The following is an 18256-nucleotide window of genomic DNA, read 5'->3' as shown; positions in this document are numbered from 1 at the left end:
ATTACAGACAAAAGTCCCCCATGGTTTCACATTTAGCATCGATTTTATTGAGCCAGTTTGTTGGCTGTGCCCAGCCGGGGAAATAGCAGGAGACGCTAGGGAGGCAGGCATGAGCCCTTTCCCCCATGGCACGCCTTGCTCTTAGAGTCTGAATGCAAGAGAGTGGAGAAAAGGAGTCTTGCCCAGTGGGAGGGGATCTGCCCCTGGCGTAGAGGCAGGAGGTGGGGGGGGGGGTCGTGGTGTGGGGATCAGCAGGATCTCCGGAGTTCTGAAAGGAATGGCACCAGCCAGGCTCAAAGGGCAGGTGCTGATAGGTGGTGCTGGAGGTCACGTAGGCCTCACATCTGAATCCCAGAGACCCCCAAGACAACAGAAAGGGTTCCCTTTGATGCCCCTGTTGGTGACCTCAAGGACAGACTGCCCCCCCTAACCTCTGCTCCCTGCTGGGCAGTCGGCTTACCCCACAAATATGCAGCCAGGAGCCACTGTCACAAACCCTGGTTTGGCCTTTGATTTTTGACTCAGTCCACCAATTAACATCCACACGTGCAAGAAAACAATTGCAAGCAAAGTAAACATTTCTTGAGTTACTCTTGAGTGACTTCCCACACCCTGGGAAGCTGGGGAAATTGTGAGCAGCCTGGTTGGATCCCTGGTTTCTTGCACAGCGTGTGGGCCACCATGCCAAAGCAGCAGCAAGTAGGGTTCACCGGAGGGCCACCGGGAATGGGCCACATGGGACCCCCACCGTCCACAGGCACCCGACTCCCAGCTGCAAAGCTGCCCTTGACTGATGATGATGTCCGGCAAATGGCAGTATATTCTGGAAGGCTGGATCAGCCTGGTCGGCTAGGACAGGCGGATCCTGACCCTCACACTGGAGTGGGTCACGAGGGCGCCATAGTGGCCCACCCAGGAACGCGTGTCCCTCCCATACTGCTCAAAAGACACGTAGCGGATGCCCTTGCCGAAGTTGGTGAAGACATGAGACACCTGCGTGGGGAAGGAGAGCGGGAGGGTGAGGACCTGTGGGCCCTTCCCTTCCTCCCCTTCCTCAACAGGCACTCCCCAAGGACCAGCAGGGTCCCAGGCCCTGCTCTAGGGCCTGGGGATACAGCAGTGAAGAAAGCAAAAAGGCCCTGCCCAGGTGAAGCTGATGGTCTCGTAGGGGACTCAGACACTGAAGACAACTGGGGGTAAGGGGCAGGGGGGTGGGGTACAGTGAGTGAGCAGAGACCTGAAGGAGGGGAGGGAGTCGTGGGGGTCCGGACAAAGAGTGTTCCAAACAGAGGAACAGTCTTGGGGCACCTGGGTGGCTCAGTCGGATAAGCACCTGCCTTCGGCTCAGGTCATGGTCCCGGGGTCCTGGGACTGAGTCCCACATCAGGCTCTCTGCTCAGCGGACAGCCTGCTTCTCCCTCTGCCTGCCGCTCCCCCTGCTTGTGCTCTCTCTCTGACAAATAAATAAATCTTCAAAAAAAAAAAAAAATTCTCCCTTAAGAAAAAAAAATAGAGGAACAGTCAGCACAAAGGCCCTGAGGTAGAAGTGTCCTGGAGCAGAGAGGAGAACAGGAGGTGGTGTCAGGAAAGTAAAGGGCAGATCATGTGGGGCCTTGTGGGCCATGGAAGGACTTTGGCTTCTGCCTTTTCTTATCCTTTGCAAAAAATTTTTTTAATTGAGATAATATTTACCTAACACAATGCGCCATTTAAAGCTGTACAATTTCGTGGTTTTTAGTATATTCACAGTGTTATGCAACTATGACCAACTAATTCTGGAACATTTCCATCAGCCCAGAAAAAAGCTTCATATCCTGGCAACCACTCATCTCTCTGCTTTCTCTCTGTGTCTTTGCTTCTTCGGGACATTTCCTATACATGCAGCCCTACAGTGTGTGGTCTTTTGTGCCTGGCCTCTTTTCACTTAGCATCCCATTGCCAGGGTTCATCCATGTTGTAGCATGGGTCCATACTTCATCCCTTTTTATAGCTGCATGATAAAACTGGCTTTTCCTCTGAGATGTAGCCCTAGGAGGGTTACAAGCGGGGAGACTTGTGATCTGACTCTTTTAAATGGGACCTTTCTGGATGTGTGTTGGGTGGGGAGGAGATCAGAAGAGGAAACAAGAAGGCCACCTCAAGGGTTTGGTATTTTTGATTACTGTCATTATTATTTTTAGAGAGCATGCCCAAGCTGGAGGGGGAGGGGGGGCAGAAGGAGAGAGAGAATCATAAGCAGGCTCTGACACCGGGCTCAATCGCACGACCCTGACATCGTGACCCCAGCTGAAATCAAGAGTCAGACACTTAACCGACTGAGCCAGGCAGGTGCCCACAAAGGTTACTCTGATTAACAGGTGCGATGACTCAGCACAGGCTTGGGAGCCAGCCTGGGTGGGAATGGAGCCCTGCGTGCTTTAGTGTGAGTTGGGGCCAGTCACTTAACCTTGCATGCCTCAGTTTCCTCAACTCTAGAATGAGGATAGAGGCAAGGACTTTGATTTACCACTGCATCCCAAGCACCTAGAGCAGTGCCCAGCACACAGTAGGGGCTCTGCTAATGAAATGCATTAGTTGGCAAAACTCTGGGAAGAGTGCCTGGGCGGAAGTAAGGGTTCCGTGGTTGTTGGCTGTTATTGTTAGAGACCTCCAGCCATGATGAAGCCTGAGAAGGGTATCTGAGCCGGTGGGAGGTGGGGTGCGTCTTTGGGCAGGTCAGGGGTGGTCTGGAAGGCAGTCTGGACCCACCTGTCGGCAGCCTCGCTCCGTCCACTGAAGGACCGGGTTGGGTGAGGCCGAGAACTTGACCACTTCGTTTTCATACACATCCAGGAGGCGGACCCGGAGCCGGTAGATGCAGCCACAGTTCTCTCGGGCACCCCACCTGCCAGGTGGTGGTGAGCCTTGATGCCCCCGCCACCCGCCTGGTCACCAGGCTGAGGGCTAAGCCTCCCTGCACTTTGATGAGGGTCGCACATCCCACGCTGCATATGGAGAAGTCAGGCCCTGGGAATTTGCGGGGAGGAGGCTGGGTGCTCCTGGGGTGGATTCTAGAGGCTTTGCCTTGGATGTGTGTGCGTGGAGGGGGAGGAGGATGGTGTCTGGGGAGGAACCACAACCTGGGAGAGGAGGAGCCTGGGTCTTTCTGGGGAGGAGCCAGAGCCCCAGGGAAGAAACCGGACTTTGCGTGGGGGAGCAAGAGCTGGAAGGAGGAGCCTGAGTGCTTTGTGAAGGAACCGGGGTGCTCTGGAACCAGGGCCAACTCTGCCCCTCTGAGTCTCAGTTCTCAGGGCACCGTGCTCCGAACCTTCCTGAGGACTTGGGTGTCCACAAGCCCTTAGGGTCCATGCTGAGTGTGGCGATGAGGGTGGAGTGGGTGAGATGGGGTACCTCGTTTCAGACCAAGTCAGTCAATGGCCCCCATGTCAACAACCCCGGGGCCTGCTGAAAGGGGTCAGGGAAGGGTGCGGGGGGGGGGGGGCTCTGAGCTCGTCAAGGCTCTGCCCCTCCCAGCCTCTGCAACTGTGAGAGTATCCCCTTCCCACTCAGCCTCACCATGAAGGGCACACAGTAGCCGCGGCCAGACCAGGGGGCTGATGGGGGGCACGGAGGAACCCTTTGTGCAGCACGGCTGCCAGGCCTGATGGCGCTCAGGGTGGGTTGCCATTCTTGACTCACCAGTCGGCCACACAGATCTCGATCTGGGCACTGTCCAGCAGCTCCTGCCACACTCCTTCCATCACCAAGTCTACAAGCTGCCTCTTGAAGCACCATCTGGGAAGGGGCGATGGTGTAGGGATGAAATCACCTCCTCCAAGAAGCCTCCCCTGACAACCCTGTCTGAAGCAGCCCCTCGGGTTTTGCTGTCCTGGACAAGATGTAGGATGGACTGGGCATGCCCACTGGCCTCTCCCCTCCTTTCCACCATCCTCCAGCAGGCTCTGGGCTCCAGGAGGCTGACCTGTATGTCCTTAATATTTGTGGGGACTGGAACACGAGTACAAATGGAGGCCACACTGAGCGGGGAATTCTGGAGCCTCCTAAATAAAGTGTGGAGGCCCAAGGACTAAGGTTGTACTGCCTGTATGGACAGGTCTCCCTTACTCTCCCCTTCTTGCTGGGTTAGCCAATGGGAAGCGCTAGCAGGAGAAGGAATGGTGAGAGGAGAGTAAAATCAGGTTATTTAGCCTCCCGGCTCCCTCCCAAGGGATCAGCGTGGGACTGCCGTGTCTCTCCATGAAAGGGCACAGCTTCAGGGGGCCCTCTCCTCACAGCCTTCCCTGGCTTATGGCTCAGGAACTGCTTCCTCCCCTTACCCTTGTCAGGTCTCGGGCCGGAAATGACCCTTTCCCTCACTGTTACTAGCCTGGGGTTCATAGAGTATCCCTTGTGGTCTGCCTCCGCCTTTGTAAACAGTCCTTCTCCCCTGATTTGAATATGCCATCTAAAGATCTAAATGTGAAGGACAAAACTGTGAAGTTACTGGAAGAGATTATGAGAGAATACTGTTAGGATCAAGGGTAGGGAAGGATTTTTCATGCAAATTTCAAAAACAGACTCTAAAGCAAAAAAGAGAAGAATTTGATCATATGAAAATAACCACAAAGAACACCATGGACACAGTTAATAGAGAGGGTAGAGTGGGAGATTCCCAGTGTCCAGGATGGACAAGGGGCTAACATCTAAAATACACAAGGAATTCTTGTATAGCAACAAGAATGAGATATCAATTCTTCTGAAACCGTTCCAAAAAATAGAAATGGAAGGAAAACTTCCAAACTCGTTTTATGAGGCCACCATTACCTTGATCCCAAAACCAGACAAAGACCCCATCAAAAAGGAGAATTACTAATATCCTTGATGAACATGGATGCAAAAACTCTCACCAAAATACTAGCCAATAGGATCCAACAGTACATTAAAAGGATTATTCACCACGACCAAGTGAGATTTATCCCTGGGCTGCAAGTTTGGTTCAACATCTGCAAATCAATCAACATGATACACTACATTAACAAAAGAAAGAGCAAGAATCATATGATCCTCTCAACAGATGCAGAAAAAGCATTTGACAAAGTACAGCATCCTTTCTTGATCAAAACTCTTCAGAGTGTAGGGATAGAGGGTATATACCTCAGGATCATAAAAGCCATCTATGAAAAACCCACAGCAAATATCATTTCAATGGGGAAAAACTGAGAGCTTTCCCCCTAAGGTCAGGAACGTGGCGGGGATGTCCACTATCACCACTGCTATTCAACATAGTATTAGAAGTCCTAGCCACAGCAATCAGACAACAAAAAGAAATAAAAGGCATCCACATTGGCAAAGAAGAAGTCAAACTCTCACTCTTTGCAGATGATATGATACTTCATGTGGAAAACCCAAAAGACTCCACCCCAAAACTGCTAGAACTTATATAGGAATTCAGTAAAGTGGCAGGATATAAAATCAATGCACCGAAAACAGTGGCATTCCTATACACCAACAACAAGACAGAAGAAAGAGAAATTAAGGAGTCGATCCCATTTACAATTGCACCCAAAACCATAAGATACCTAGGAATAAATCTAACCAAAGAGGCAAAGGATCTGTACTCAGAAAACTATAAAATACTCATGAAAGAAATTGAGGAAGACACAAAGAAATGGAAAGACATTCCATGCTCATGGATTGGAAGAACAAATATAGTGAAGATGTCAATGCTACCTAGAGCAATCTACACATTCAATGCAATCCCCACCAAAATACCATCAACCTTTTTCAAAGAAATGGAACAAATAATCCTAAAATTTGTATGGAACCAGAAAAGACCCCGAATAGCCAGAGGAATGTTGAAAAAGAAAAGCAAAGCTGGCGGCATCACAATTCCGGACTTCCAGCTCTATTACAAAGCTGTCGTCATCAAGACAGTATGGTACTGGCACAAAAACAGACACATAGATCAATGGAACAGAATTGAGAGCCCAGAAATGGACCCTCAACTCTATGGTCAACTCATCTTTGACAAAGCAGGAAAGAACGTCCAATGGAAAAAAACAGTCTCTTCAACAAATGGTGTTGGGAAAATTGGACAGCCACATGCACAAGAATGAAACTGGACCATTTCCTTACACCACACACAAAAATAGACTCAAAATGGCTGAAAGACCTAAACGTGAGACAGGAGTCCATCCAAATCCTAAAGGAGAACACAGGCAGCAACCTCTTCGACCTCAGTCGCAGCAAATTCTTCCTGGAAACATCGCCAAAGGCAAGGGAAGCAAGGGCAAAAATGAACTATTGGGACTTCATCAAGATAAAAAGCTTTTGCACAGCAAAAGAAACAGTCCACAAAACCAAAAGACAACCGACAGAATGGAAGAAGATATTTGCAAATGACATATCAGATAAAGGGCTAGTATCCAAAATCTATAAAGAACTTCTTAAACTCAACACCCAAAGAACAAATGATCCAATCAAGAAATGGGCAGAAGATATGAACAGACATTTCTCCAAAGAAGACATCCAAATGGCCAACAGACACATGAAAAAGTGCTCAACATCGCTCGGCATCAGGGAAATCCAAATCAAAAGCTCAATGAGATACCCCCTCACACCAGTCAGAATGGCTAAAATTAACAAGTCAGGAAACAACAGATGTTGGCCGGGATGTGGAGAAAGGGGAACCCTCCTACACTGTTGGTGGGGATGCAAGCTGGTGCAGCCACTCTGGAAAACAGTATGGAGGTTCCTCAAAAAGTTGAAAATAGAGCTACCATATGATCCAGCAATTGCACTACTGGGTATTTACCACAAAGATACAAATGTAGGGATCCGAAGGGGTACGTGCACCCCAATGTTTATAGCAGCAATGTCCACAATAGCCAAACTGTGGAAAGAGCCAAGATGTCCATTGACAGATGAATGGATAAAGAAGATGTGGTATATATACACAATGGAATATTATGCAGCCATCAAAAGGAATGAGATCTTGCCATTTGCAACGACGTGGATGGAACTGGAGGGTGTCATGGTGAGCGAAATAAGTCAATCAGAGAAAGACATGTATCATATGACCTCACTGATATGAGGAATTCTTAATCTCAGGAAACAAACTGAGATTTGCTGGAGTGGTGGGGTGTGGGAGGGATGGGGTGGCTGGGTGATAGACATTGGGGAGGGTATGTGCTATGGTGAGTGCTGTGAATTGTGCAAGACTGTTGAATCACAGATCTGTACCTCTGAAACACATAATACGATATATGTTTAAAAAAAAAAGAAGATAGTAGGAGGGGAAGAATGAAGGGGGGGAAATCGGAGGGGGAGATGAACCATGAGAGACGATGAACTCTGAAAAACAAACTGAGGGTTCTGGAGGGGAGGTGGGAGTGGGAGGATGGGTTAGCCTGGTGATGGGTATTAAAGAGGGCACGTTCTGCGTGGAGCACTGGGTGTAATACACAAACAATGAATCATGGAACACTACATCAAAAACTAATGATGTACAGTGATTAACATAACAATGAAAATTAAAAAAAGAATGAGATATCAACCCTAATAGAAAATATGAATAGGCAATTTCCAAAAGAGGGAATCCAAAAAGCTAACAAGCACACGAAGAGATGCTTAATTATTAGTAAATCGAAACATCAGTAAGACATCACTTCACCCCTAACATACTGGCAACTACTAGAAAGTTGGTTAATGCCACAGGAGAATGGTTGAACGGGGGCGGGGGGAGGGAGCGAGAACAATGGGGATGGGGTGTGAGAATAAAGAGAATCAATCAGTCAGCTGTTCGGATGTCTCTGTAGACTCAGAAGCTCTGGAGCCAGATTACCTGGGTTCAAATCCCAGCTTTACCATTTATTAGGTGTTGGCTACCCTTTGCGCCTGTTTCCTATTATCAAGTGGAAATAATGCTATCCATGTCACAGGGTTGTTGCCAGGATTCAAAGAGTTACATGTAAAGCAGCGGGAATCGACTAACTCCTCTTTGTTGTTTTGTTGTCATCATTATTTTACTGTTTATATGTGTTTCATGTCTCCCGCGCCCCCTTTCTGAATTCCCCATTTCTGAATTTTCCCTGTATCTCTGGCATATAAAAGAGTGCCTGGCACCTGGCAGGCCCTCAACAAATATTTGACAACTATTTGACTGGCTGAATAAATGAATGAGGGAAGGAGAGGGTGAAGGTGAGTGAGGGTGAGAATGAGGACAGAGGGGTAGGGTTTCTCTCCCTCCTCGGGGCCCTTGCCCCAGGGATCAAGGGCCACTCACTGGAAAGAAGTCACGAAGCAGGTCTGGGAAGGAGCCCCCGGCACCAGTGTTAGGTTCTTTTCCACGGCCCAGCCGTTCCCGCCGTGCTCTACCTCCCAGCCTCTGAAGCCTTCTGTGGGATGCAACAGGGTTGAAGACGACGGATTCACCTGCCGCCAGCCCAGAGAACCGCCCGCCACCACCCTGCTTGCCCCGCCCACCAACTCCTCCCTCCCGCGCTCCACGCCCGGTTTCTTCGACCCTGGCCCCGCCTCCCAGCCGCCGGCATTCCTGGTCCCACCCCACGACCGCGTCACTCAGCCCTGCCCATCCACTCAGCTTCTCCTCGGCCCCACTCGGCCCCGCCCCCAGCTCTCCCTTCAGCCCCTCAATCTACTCGGCTTCTCCCTGGCCCCGCCCCGGGCTCGTGCCATCATGGCCCCGCCCTCTCCTACCACAGCCTTCGGGCTCCTCCTGCCTTGGCCCCGCCCACTCGGTCAGTTCCCCCTCCCCACAGGCTCAGGGTGGCCTCATAGTTCTATGCAAGTTTCGCCCCCGTCAGCACCCAATCAGCTTTTCCTCAGTCCTCCCTGGCTCCTCCCTCCTTAGCCCCGCCCACTGAGTCTACAGTCCCAGCCCGCGTCATTCCCGCCAGGGCCCTTGGCTCGTCCAGCTCTTGCCTACCCAGTTAGCCTCCCTCCACAGCCCGCAGCCCCCGGCCCCTCCCACCCAGTCCATCTCTTTCCCAGCCCCGCCTGGCAAGTTTCCCAATAGCCTCTTCCCTTGGCCACGCCCCTTGGCTTCCTGCCCTGGCCCCGCCCTGTCCCCCCCATGCATCCTGGCCACGCCCACTCGGCCTGGCCCGGCCCCCATCCTACGCAACACTTCGGTCTACCCGGCCCCGCCCCCGGCACGCACGCTCTCCGCAGGAGTTGAAGATGAGGTTGCGGCGGAGGGGCGCGCGCAGGCAGTACCGCGCCAGGGCACAGAGCGGGAACTCCTCGTCCTCGCTGTTGGGCGGGCAGCGCTGGGCCACTGCGTAGAGTGCGCGGCCCTCGGCGCTGCGGTCGCGGGCCAGCTGCAGCAGCCACACGGTGGGCCCGTCCACCACGTCGCGCCAGGCACGGCACACAGCGCGGCAGCGCCTCACCAGGGCGCGCGGCGGCACGTGGCTCAGCACCTGCACCAGCAGCTCCGGGGGCAGCGCGTCCAAGGCTAGGGGCGGGTCCGCGGGCAGCCGTCGCCGTGAGGGCCGGGCGCCCATCTCCGGCCTCCGGAGTCCTGCGGGTTGAGAGGGGTCAGCAGATCAGGGCAGTTCGGCCTCCCTCACCTCTCCCAGGCCGCAAGGTCCCTGTGTGGCTTGACCACGACCCCACCAGCTCCAGTGGGGGGCCGGGGGAATGCCACGGCCCTTGAAACCCGGGCACCTAGTTACTGCCAGTTGGCTCTGAGGGCGATCGGCTTCTCAGCTTTCCCCCTCGAGCGAAAGAGCCCTGGTCTGACCAGGACTCCCCCAGGACTGCCCACGGCTTCTGTATCTGGCCGGTGCATTTGTGTCAAGCTAAGCAGTTTACGTGTATGATCGTGAGCACAGAAAAAAAAAACAACAACAAAACAAAACCCGAGGAGGCGGCCCATCTCCACCGCATACCCCAACCTGTCCCAACCCCTCGGACCTTTGGAACTCATGAACTGTCTTCAGTTCATGAAATCTCTTCACTTAACATTCTTATCGCCTTGCTCTAGCCAAAACCCAGCTCCCCTGTGGCTCTTCCGAGTGGGTAAATCTTGCCCCTTGGTGCTGCCTCCAGACCATTCTTCCCTCCTCCCCCAAACTCCCCCAGCTATGATTCCCGTGTTCACCACCCTGCCTGGTGCATCAGCTGCTGATCAGATCACTGCCCGCTTCATGATTTTAGCTCCAGGCTCCCTGCCACTCAGGCTGCTCTTCTCAACATGCCTGGCAATTTCCACATCCAAGTAGATATCCTTCCTTCAGCCACCTGCCTCTCTGCTCCCTGACCTGCTCTCCTCTCAGCCTCTCCCTTTCATGGTCACACCTAGACTTCGTCTCCATAACCAGACTCTTCAGAACCTCAACTCAGGGAGCTCACTTTCCACTGTTCACCCCTTCTCTCTCCAGCTCTTTCCTTCTAGTGCCCCACAATCCTTCCAGCCCACTGTGGTCCCCCATCCTTTGTGTCTACCTCCTCTTCATGGCCCCTCAAGCCCTCAAGTCCCCATTTCTTCCTTATCCAGCTTCAGCTGCTTTGATAACCATTAAAAACATTCTTTGCCCACATCGTTGTCCCTAGCTTCCTCCAGCATGTGACCCTGGTTCCATCCAGCCCTCCGCCTGTCCTGTGGCTGTACCCAGTTTAAGGTGACTGAAGAACACACAACTCCACTGGCTGCTCTCACTTCCAGATTGTGAACTTGACCCTCAAGCCGGGAAGGCTGCCTGACAATCAGATAACAGTTGTTACTCACAGGCTCCTCCTCTCTGTAGATAACTCTTTCACACCTTCTCTCCCCCAGCCCCTAGCTCATCACACCTCTTCCCACCTCTTCATTCTCCCTTTGCTTCTTATTTTGCAGAAACAAATTACAAGCGATGAGAAGTGAACTTTCACAGGTGCCTACCACCCTGTCTACCACCCACCCACCGGCCCTGGGGCCTCTGGCTTTCCCACGGCGACTGCCCTGCAAACGTCAGCCCTCTGTGTGACCGGCTCGCACCCCTTCCGCCCACTCCAGGTCACAGAGTCTCACAGTTGTCGCTGTCTGCTGCGCCTTGGAATCCCCCTCTGCACTCGATCGTTCTCAGCAGCCCACATGGTGTCATCCCTCTCGTCTGGAAACAAACCCTCTCTTGACTTCACCCCCCCCTTCCAGCTATGGCCCCATTTCTTTGCTTCTCTTTATGGTAAAGCTTCTCAAAAAAGTTGTCACCAGTCTCTGCCTCCAGATTTTCTACTTCTGTTCTCTCTTAAACCTTCTCTAATCAGGCTTTGCGCCCCGCCCCCCGCCGCCCCTGCCCTGTAATGTCAAGGTCACCAATGACCCCTTTGGTGCTAAGTCAAAGTCAGGGTTCAGTCCTCACTTTGACACTAACACTGACACTGAGGGTTACTCCCTCTTCACTTGGCTCCAAGCCACCACACCCTCTGGACCCCTCCCATTCGCCTGGTGACTCCTAGTGAGTCTCTTTGGCTGTTCATCCTCCATCTGATCTGAAATGTCAGAGATTGGTGTTTGAACCTCCTGTATTCTCCATCACCACTCACTCCCTTGGGGATCTTGCACATTCATACACCTCCCACCTGGGCCATCACTGTCTCTCTGTTCCTCACTAGTAGCCAGGTCAGGTATGAGCACCTGAATTAGGTCCTGTCCCTGTCTTACTCAGAACTGCCCCCCTGCCCCCAGGGCTCCACCCCATTCAGGATAAAGGCAAGAGTCCTCACTGTGGCCCTTAAGGCCCCACACAGTCTGCCCCCATCACCTGCTTGCTCTCATCTCCTCCTCACCCGCTCTGCCCAGCCAAACGAGCCTCCACACCTCAGGCCCTTTGTACAGGCTCTTCCCTCCACCTGGATCCAGAGGATTTCTATGCTCGCCTCCACATTTCAAATCTTTGCTCAAATGTCAGCATCTCCATGACACCATCCTTGGCCACCCTATTTTAGGAGCTCATGACCACCCCTTACTCCCCCTTCTCTTTTCCTTACCATATACTTCTCTAAAGCTCTTATCACCTCTCAATACACCACACACAAAAGTATATATAATTTACTTAATACCTTCTTTTTTTTTTAAAGATTTTATTTTAAAGTAACCTCTACACCCAACATGGGGCTCAAACTCATGACCCTGAGATCAAGAATCGAACGCACTACTGATTGAGCCAGCCGGGCGCCCCTACTTAGTACCTTCTTCACCATGAGGGCTTGTTTGGCATGCTAGATAACCAGTGTCCACGCCAGCGCCCGACACACAATACGTGTGCAATGAAGAGATGTTAAGTGAATGAGCCAACGAATCATCACATCAGAAACCTACTCCACAGATGAGGAAACTGAGGCACAGGAAGGTGAAACACTTTTATTTAATGAGAACTGAGTGACTGGGCTCAGACCTAGTGAGAAACTCATCTCATCTTCCCCATCGGGAAGAGTGCCTCGGGGGCTGGATCCTGCCGGCCTGGGCTCGAGTTCCAGCCCTGCCTCTAGCTAGTTCTGTGACCAAGGGCTTGTCTCTTAATCTCTTCGTGCTCTGAGAACGAGGATGTTAACATACTCTACGGGGTTGTTGTAAGGAGGAAACGGGTTAATATTTGTAAAACGTTTAAGAAAAATCGCTGGTGTCTCAGACATAAGAGTGATATTCAATTAATATTGAACACTAAATTATGTTAGTTGCTAGTATTATTACACATCATAAAAGAATGATGAACAGCCTTTCAGCTACAATTTTTTCATCTGGTGACATTTACTGGGCCCTTATGAAGCCATTGTGCTGGGCATTGGAGCCGGGGCATCTCACAGAATCCCATCATCTTGTTTAATGGGCAAAACGATCACGGGAGGTTGCCCTGGGTTAAGAGACTTCAATGATCTAATGCTTGTTATATTGTCTAATGTCCGTAAGTGCTCAACTCATGACAGCTGTTATTATTTTTAAATAAGTTGATTAAGGTTTTGTTAAGGGGCGCCTGGGTGGCGCAGTCATTTAAGCATCTGACTCTTGGTTTCGGGTCAGGTCATGATCTCAGGGTTGTGAGATCGAGCACCATGTCGGGCTCCGCGCTCAGCATGGAGTCTGCTGGAGGTTCTCTCTCCCTCTGCCCCTCCCGCTTTTGCTCGAGCTCTCTCTAAAATAAATAAATAAATCTTAGAAAAAAAGAAAGACGCCTGTATCAGGCTAGTGATCCATGGACATGGCAAAATGCGGAACACCAACTTTACCCTGATACAGTGTGACTGGTTATAAGACTTAAGAAACAGGGTGTGATTTTTTTCCCCCAAGTTGTTCTTAGTTGCATTAATAATTAGCTGCCATTTATTTTATTTTTAAAAAAAATTTTATTTATTTGACAGAGAGAGACACAGCGAGAGAGGGAACACAAGCAGGGAGAGTGGGAGAGGGAGAAGCAGGCTTCCCGCTGAGCAGGGAGCCTGATGTGGGGCTCGATCCCAGGACCCTGGGATCATGACCTGAGCCGAAGGCAAATGTTTAACGACTGAGTCACCCAGGTGCCCCAATTAGCTGCCATTTAATAGCAAGTCCACCAGTCTGCCTGTCATGGATGTGAAACTCACCGGAGTGTGGTTCCCCTGCTTGGCTCACCTTAAGACTGGGCTGGTCACTGGCAAACAAGGGATCTCTGGAGCTGGGGTGGCCCCCTCGCAAAATTAGGGCAGACAGGCTTCACCAAGGAGCAAGGACCTTCAAGGGATGTACCTTATGAGCCCTGAGGATACAATATCCTTGTTTGGGATGCTCTGCTGAGGGCCATAAGGAGCTCGTGGCCACCATGTCCACACGGCTGAATGCCACACACTGGCTGGGGCAGTATGGGATACATAAGGCACATCAATGCCCTGCTGTTTGGGACTGTGTGTGCTGTGTGTGTTTTGGGGGGGCAGTTATGTTATTGGCTGGCACAGTGACTGGGGGACGCGAATGGTATACAGTTTCCAGGACCCATGATGCTACACAGACCACAGTTGGTGTAATAATGTAGCCTATCTGACATGCTCTGCTAGGACTTGGCCATTCTCCACTGTCCACACCCCTCTCCTTGACACAGGCAGCCCTTTGTGACCACTTCAACTTTCAGAGCGCCATAGACGTGACATTGCTAAGGGATTTCCAAGGCTGGGTCATAAAAGAAGATACAGCACTGCCTGCACTCTCTCGGGATGCGTGCCTTGGGAGCCCTGAGTCTGGTGGAGTGCAGCTAAACGTTTAACAACCAGCCCTCTAGGAGGAAAAAAGAATCTGGTTCTTAGCGTTTGCTGACATCTGGGTAAATACACCTACCGTGACTGATGGCAAGCTACCAACGTCAAGTCCCCAAACTGTGGAGCTGGTGAGCTGCCCACAATCTGCTCTCAGAAGGCCGAGCAAGCCGCACGCCCCACACACCATAGCCCGAGTCACCACTGAAGTCTGGCTGCCCTGAAGAGACCCAAGGAAGGCAGAGAAACGCCTGGGGAGCCCCAACTGTTCGAGTCTCATTCCAGGGGCTAGACATAGTGGGGACTAAGCCTTCCGATGACCCAGCCCCAGCCACGGTCAGACAGCGCTGCACGCGAGCCCCTAAGAACTGCGAAGCCAAGCTGAGCCCAGCCAATCCCCAGAGCTATGAAATAATAAAATAAAGGTTATTGTTTTAGGTCGCTGTGTTTTGAGTAGTCTGTTACGCAGCACTAGTTACAGGGGACGGTGCTCAGTGACCTGCACTGCGTGGGATGGGTACCTCCCACAAGGAACTGTCTGTCCCAAATCCCCAAAAGAGCCCCCGATGAGAAACGGTGGGTGCCCTGACTGCAGACACAGACCAGACTGGGTTCAAATCCTGACTACCCACTTCCTGCCTAGGAAACTTATTTATCTCCTTTGAGCGTAGTAAATGTAATTCAGGAATAGCAGGTTTCTTTGACTTTTTTGTTTTGTTTTGTTTTAAAATCATGCTGTTTTTAAGTATTGACTACTGGTTTATTATTACTTTTAAATTCAGAAATCTACTTTATTTTTATTTGTTGCCTGTTCCATGAGGCTAATTCTTTCTTTCTTTCTTTCTTTTTTTTTTGGTGGTGGTAAAATTCACATAACATAAAATTTACTATCCTAAGGGGCACCTGGGTGGCTCAGTCGGTTAAGCATCTGCCTTCGGCTCAGGGCATGATCCCAGGGGCCGGGGATGGAGCCCCACTTCCGGTTCCCTGCTCAGTGGGGAGTCTGCTTCTCTCTCTCCCTCTGCCCCTCCCCCTGCTTGTGTGCTCTCTCCCTCAAGTAAATAAAGTCTTTTTAAAAAATTTACCATCGGGACGCCTGGGTGGCTGTCGTTAAGCGTCTGCCTTCGGCTCAGGTCATGATCCCAGGGTCCTGGGATCGAGTCCCACATCGGGCTCCCTGCTCAGTGAGGAGCCTGCTTCTCCCTCTCCCTCTACTGCTCCCCCTGCTTGTGCCTCTCTCTCTCTCTCTGACAAATAAATAAATAAATAAATAAATAAATAAATAAATAAAATTTACCATCATAAGCCTTTGTAAGTATACAGTTCAGCGACATTAAATATATTCATGTGCTACCATCACCACCATCCATCTCCAAAACTCTTTTCACCTAGTAAAACAGTCACTCTCCACCCCCCTTCCCTCCTGCCCCCGCTAACCACTCTCTTACTTTCTGTCTGTAGGATTTTGACCTAAGTAACTCATATAAGAGGAATAATCATATGGTATTTGTCTTTTTTTTATAAGATTTTTCATTTATTTATTTGACAGAGAGAGACACACCGAGAGAGGAAACACAAGCAGGGGGAGTGGGAGAGGGAGAAGCAGGCTTCCCGCTGAGGAGGGAGCCCGATGCGGGGCTCCATCCCAGGACCCTGGTATCATGACCTGAGCTGAAGGCAGACGCTTAACCAACTGAGCCACCCAGGCGCCCCATGGTATTTGTCTTTTTGTGATTGGCCTATTCACTTAGCGTAATGTCCTCAAGGTTCATCCATGTTGTAGCCTGTGTCAGAATTCCCTTCCTTTTTGAGGCTGAATAATATTCCATTTTGTTTATTCATTCATCTGCTGATGGACATGGATGGCTTCCACGTTTCAGTTTTTCTGACTACAGGTGTTTTTGTTGGTGTAATATCTTTATTTGGTTTTATTTAAATCTCTGGAATCTTTTGGGCGCCTGGGTGGCTCAGTTGGTAAAGCGACCGCCTTTGGCTCAGGTCATGATCCTGGCGTTCCAGGATCGAGTCCCGTATCGGGCTCCCTGCTCAGACTCCCGTCAGCTTCTCCCTCTGACCCTCCCCCCTCTCATGTGCTCTCTCTCTCTCATTCTCTCTCTCAAATAAATAAAATCTTTAAAAAAATCTCTGGAATCTTTTGCATCTTGAGATTGTGGTTGATGACTCGATGACTCATTTCATGGTGACTACAGGCCTCAGTCTGTGGACTGTGTGACTTTTGATCTCAGGGTTGTGAGTTCAAGCCCCACGTTGGGTGTAGAGATAACTTAAAAATAAAATCTTTAAAAAAAAATTCTCTGCCAAGAGAATTTCAGGCAGCATTAAAAATTCTAACCGGACACAGGGCACCTGGGTGGCTCAGTCAGTTAAGCATTTGCCTTTGGCTCAGGTCATGATCCTGGGATGGAGCCCCACCTTGGGCTCCCTGCTCCGCAGAGAGTCTGCTTCTTCCTCTCCCTCTGCCTCTCCCCCCATCCTGTGCTCTCTCTCGAGCTCTCTCAAATAAATAAATGAAATCTTAAGAAAAAAAAACTATTAAAAAAATTCTAACCAGGCAGAGGTATACCCATTTAGAAAGCATTTTGTTTGTTTCCTGATCTGAGAGCTGTCTATATGTGTGTATTTACTCGTATTCATCTGGCTGCATAGCTTTAGGTACTTTCTGTAAAAGGTTTAGTAAAAACAGTAACAATAAAACGAGATGGGAGTCCACGGAAAGGAACAAAAAATACGTCCAAAAAGCTCTCCCCAGAGTTCTCAAACAAAATATGGCACTATTCAAAATAAAGGCACCCCTGGAAACGAGTGAGCTAGCTTATCTCTCTCCTCAGCAGTTCCTCAAATTGTGTAGGGCCAGAGACCTTTTTATAGTGACTGGAAAATTTTGCCCCAAAATATCTCCATGACTCAGTGATGATACCATTGACACGGTGTGTTTGCTGGAATACACTCACAATAACCATTATTTTATGATTTTTTTTTTCTGGCTCTGGGAATTCCCGGGGCACAGGTCAGCCATTTTCAGGGGCGCTCGAGTCTTGGGTGTCAGGCAGTGGTGGGGCGGGGTCATCTGAAGGCCTATTGGTTCCCGCCCCCAGTGCCTCGGTCGGGGAGACTCAGCTGGGGAGGCTGCACAGCTCAGGCTCCCTCCGCAGGCTTTTCTCTCTCTCCCGCTACAGCCCACTTCTGACATGGACCAAATAGTAGAATGTCATCTTCAAGGTTCCTGATTCATTAAATGGTCTTCATTTTATACGGTGTTTTGACTTTATTGATTTTATGACTTAATTTGTATGGGTTTTCATCTTTATTAATTTTAGCAGTTTTTAGTTGATTTAAAAATGATTTTATTGATTTTATCAGCTAATAGTCTACTAGACTAACTATGGGTCACTCTTACATATTTATCAGCATATGTTTTTACTTGCTGTGATATTGATACCTTTTTGTATTTGAGATGTCATTTCACTAACTTGTTTTGTTTTAAGAACATGGAAGACTGAACAAACTATTACTAGGAGGAGTGATACTTCAGGATCAGGCTAAAAAATATGTGGGTATTGTCACTGTCTTTCCTTAAGAGTTAGTGTTTATTCCCTGTACAATTAACTTTCCTGTATGCTCAAAAATTTCCATTTTAGTCACGGGGAGAGAAAAGACCCAACTGTGGAAGATTCAGTATCTGTAAAGCCTATTAGGACCATCTGTGGAGGGCAAGGAGCCTCTGAGGGTTTTCAGGACCTGAGGCTTCTGCCCCCAGCAGGACAGGTGGTGATCAGGAGCTCCCACTAGAGGCAGATGATCTGGGTTCAAATCCCGATTCTGCCTCTTCCTTGGCATCTTGTAGGTAGGCTGCTGACCTCTGAGCCTCAGTTTTCTTGCCTGTAATATGGGGTAACTACTGCTTCTACTTCAAATAGGGTTGCTGTGATATCCCTAAGTCATGCTCAGGACTCAAGGAATAAGACCCAATGGTTATGAAGCAACTAATAAGTTTTCATTCTAAAGATGAGGATTTGATAATCTGAAAGCA

At 50.0% G+C, this 18256-nt stretch overlaps 1 protein-coding gene across 1 annotated transcript in view; it reads right to left on the bottom strand.

The window, feature by feature from the left end:
• Nucleotides 1-596: 596 nt before the first annotated feature.
• FBXO17 (F-box protein 17) overlaps nucleotides 597-18256 on the bottom strand; it is a 29217-nt gene continuing 11557 nt past the window's right edge. The window contains exons 2-6 of the mRNA XM_025854311.2: nucleotides 9161-9523; nucleotides 8264-8375; nucleotides 3679-3774; nucleotides 2749-2884; nucleotides 597-993 (exon numbers count right to left, since the gene is read on the bottom strand). Of these exons, the coding sequence (XP_025710096.1) occupies nucleotides 850-993; nucleotides 2749-2884; nucleotides 3679-3774; nucleotides 8264-8375; nucleotides 9161-9506 (834 nt within the window). The 5' untranslated portion in view covers nucleotides 9507-9523 and the 3' untranslated portion in view covers nucleotides 597-849. The remainder of the gene's footprint in view (nucleotides 994-2748; nucleotides 2885-3678; nucleotides 3775-8263; nucleotides 8376-9160; nucleotides 9524-18256) is intronic.

This window comes from Callorhinus ursinus, unplaced genomic scaffold (assembly GCF_003265705.2).
Source record: "Callorhinus ursinus isolate GAN/ISIS: 27379988/994484 unplaced genomic scaffold, GSC_fseal_2.0 scaffold61, whole genome shotgun sequence".
In the NCBI taxonomy this organism is placed as follows: domain Eukaryota; kingdom Metazoa; phylum Chordata; class Mammalia; order Carnivora; family Otariidae; genus Callorhinus; species Callorhinus ursinus.
The sequence above is the reverse complement of the archived record's forward strand: the minus strand, read 5'-3'. Positions and strand labels throughout refer to the sequence as shown.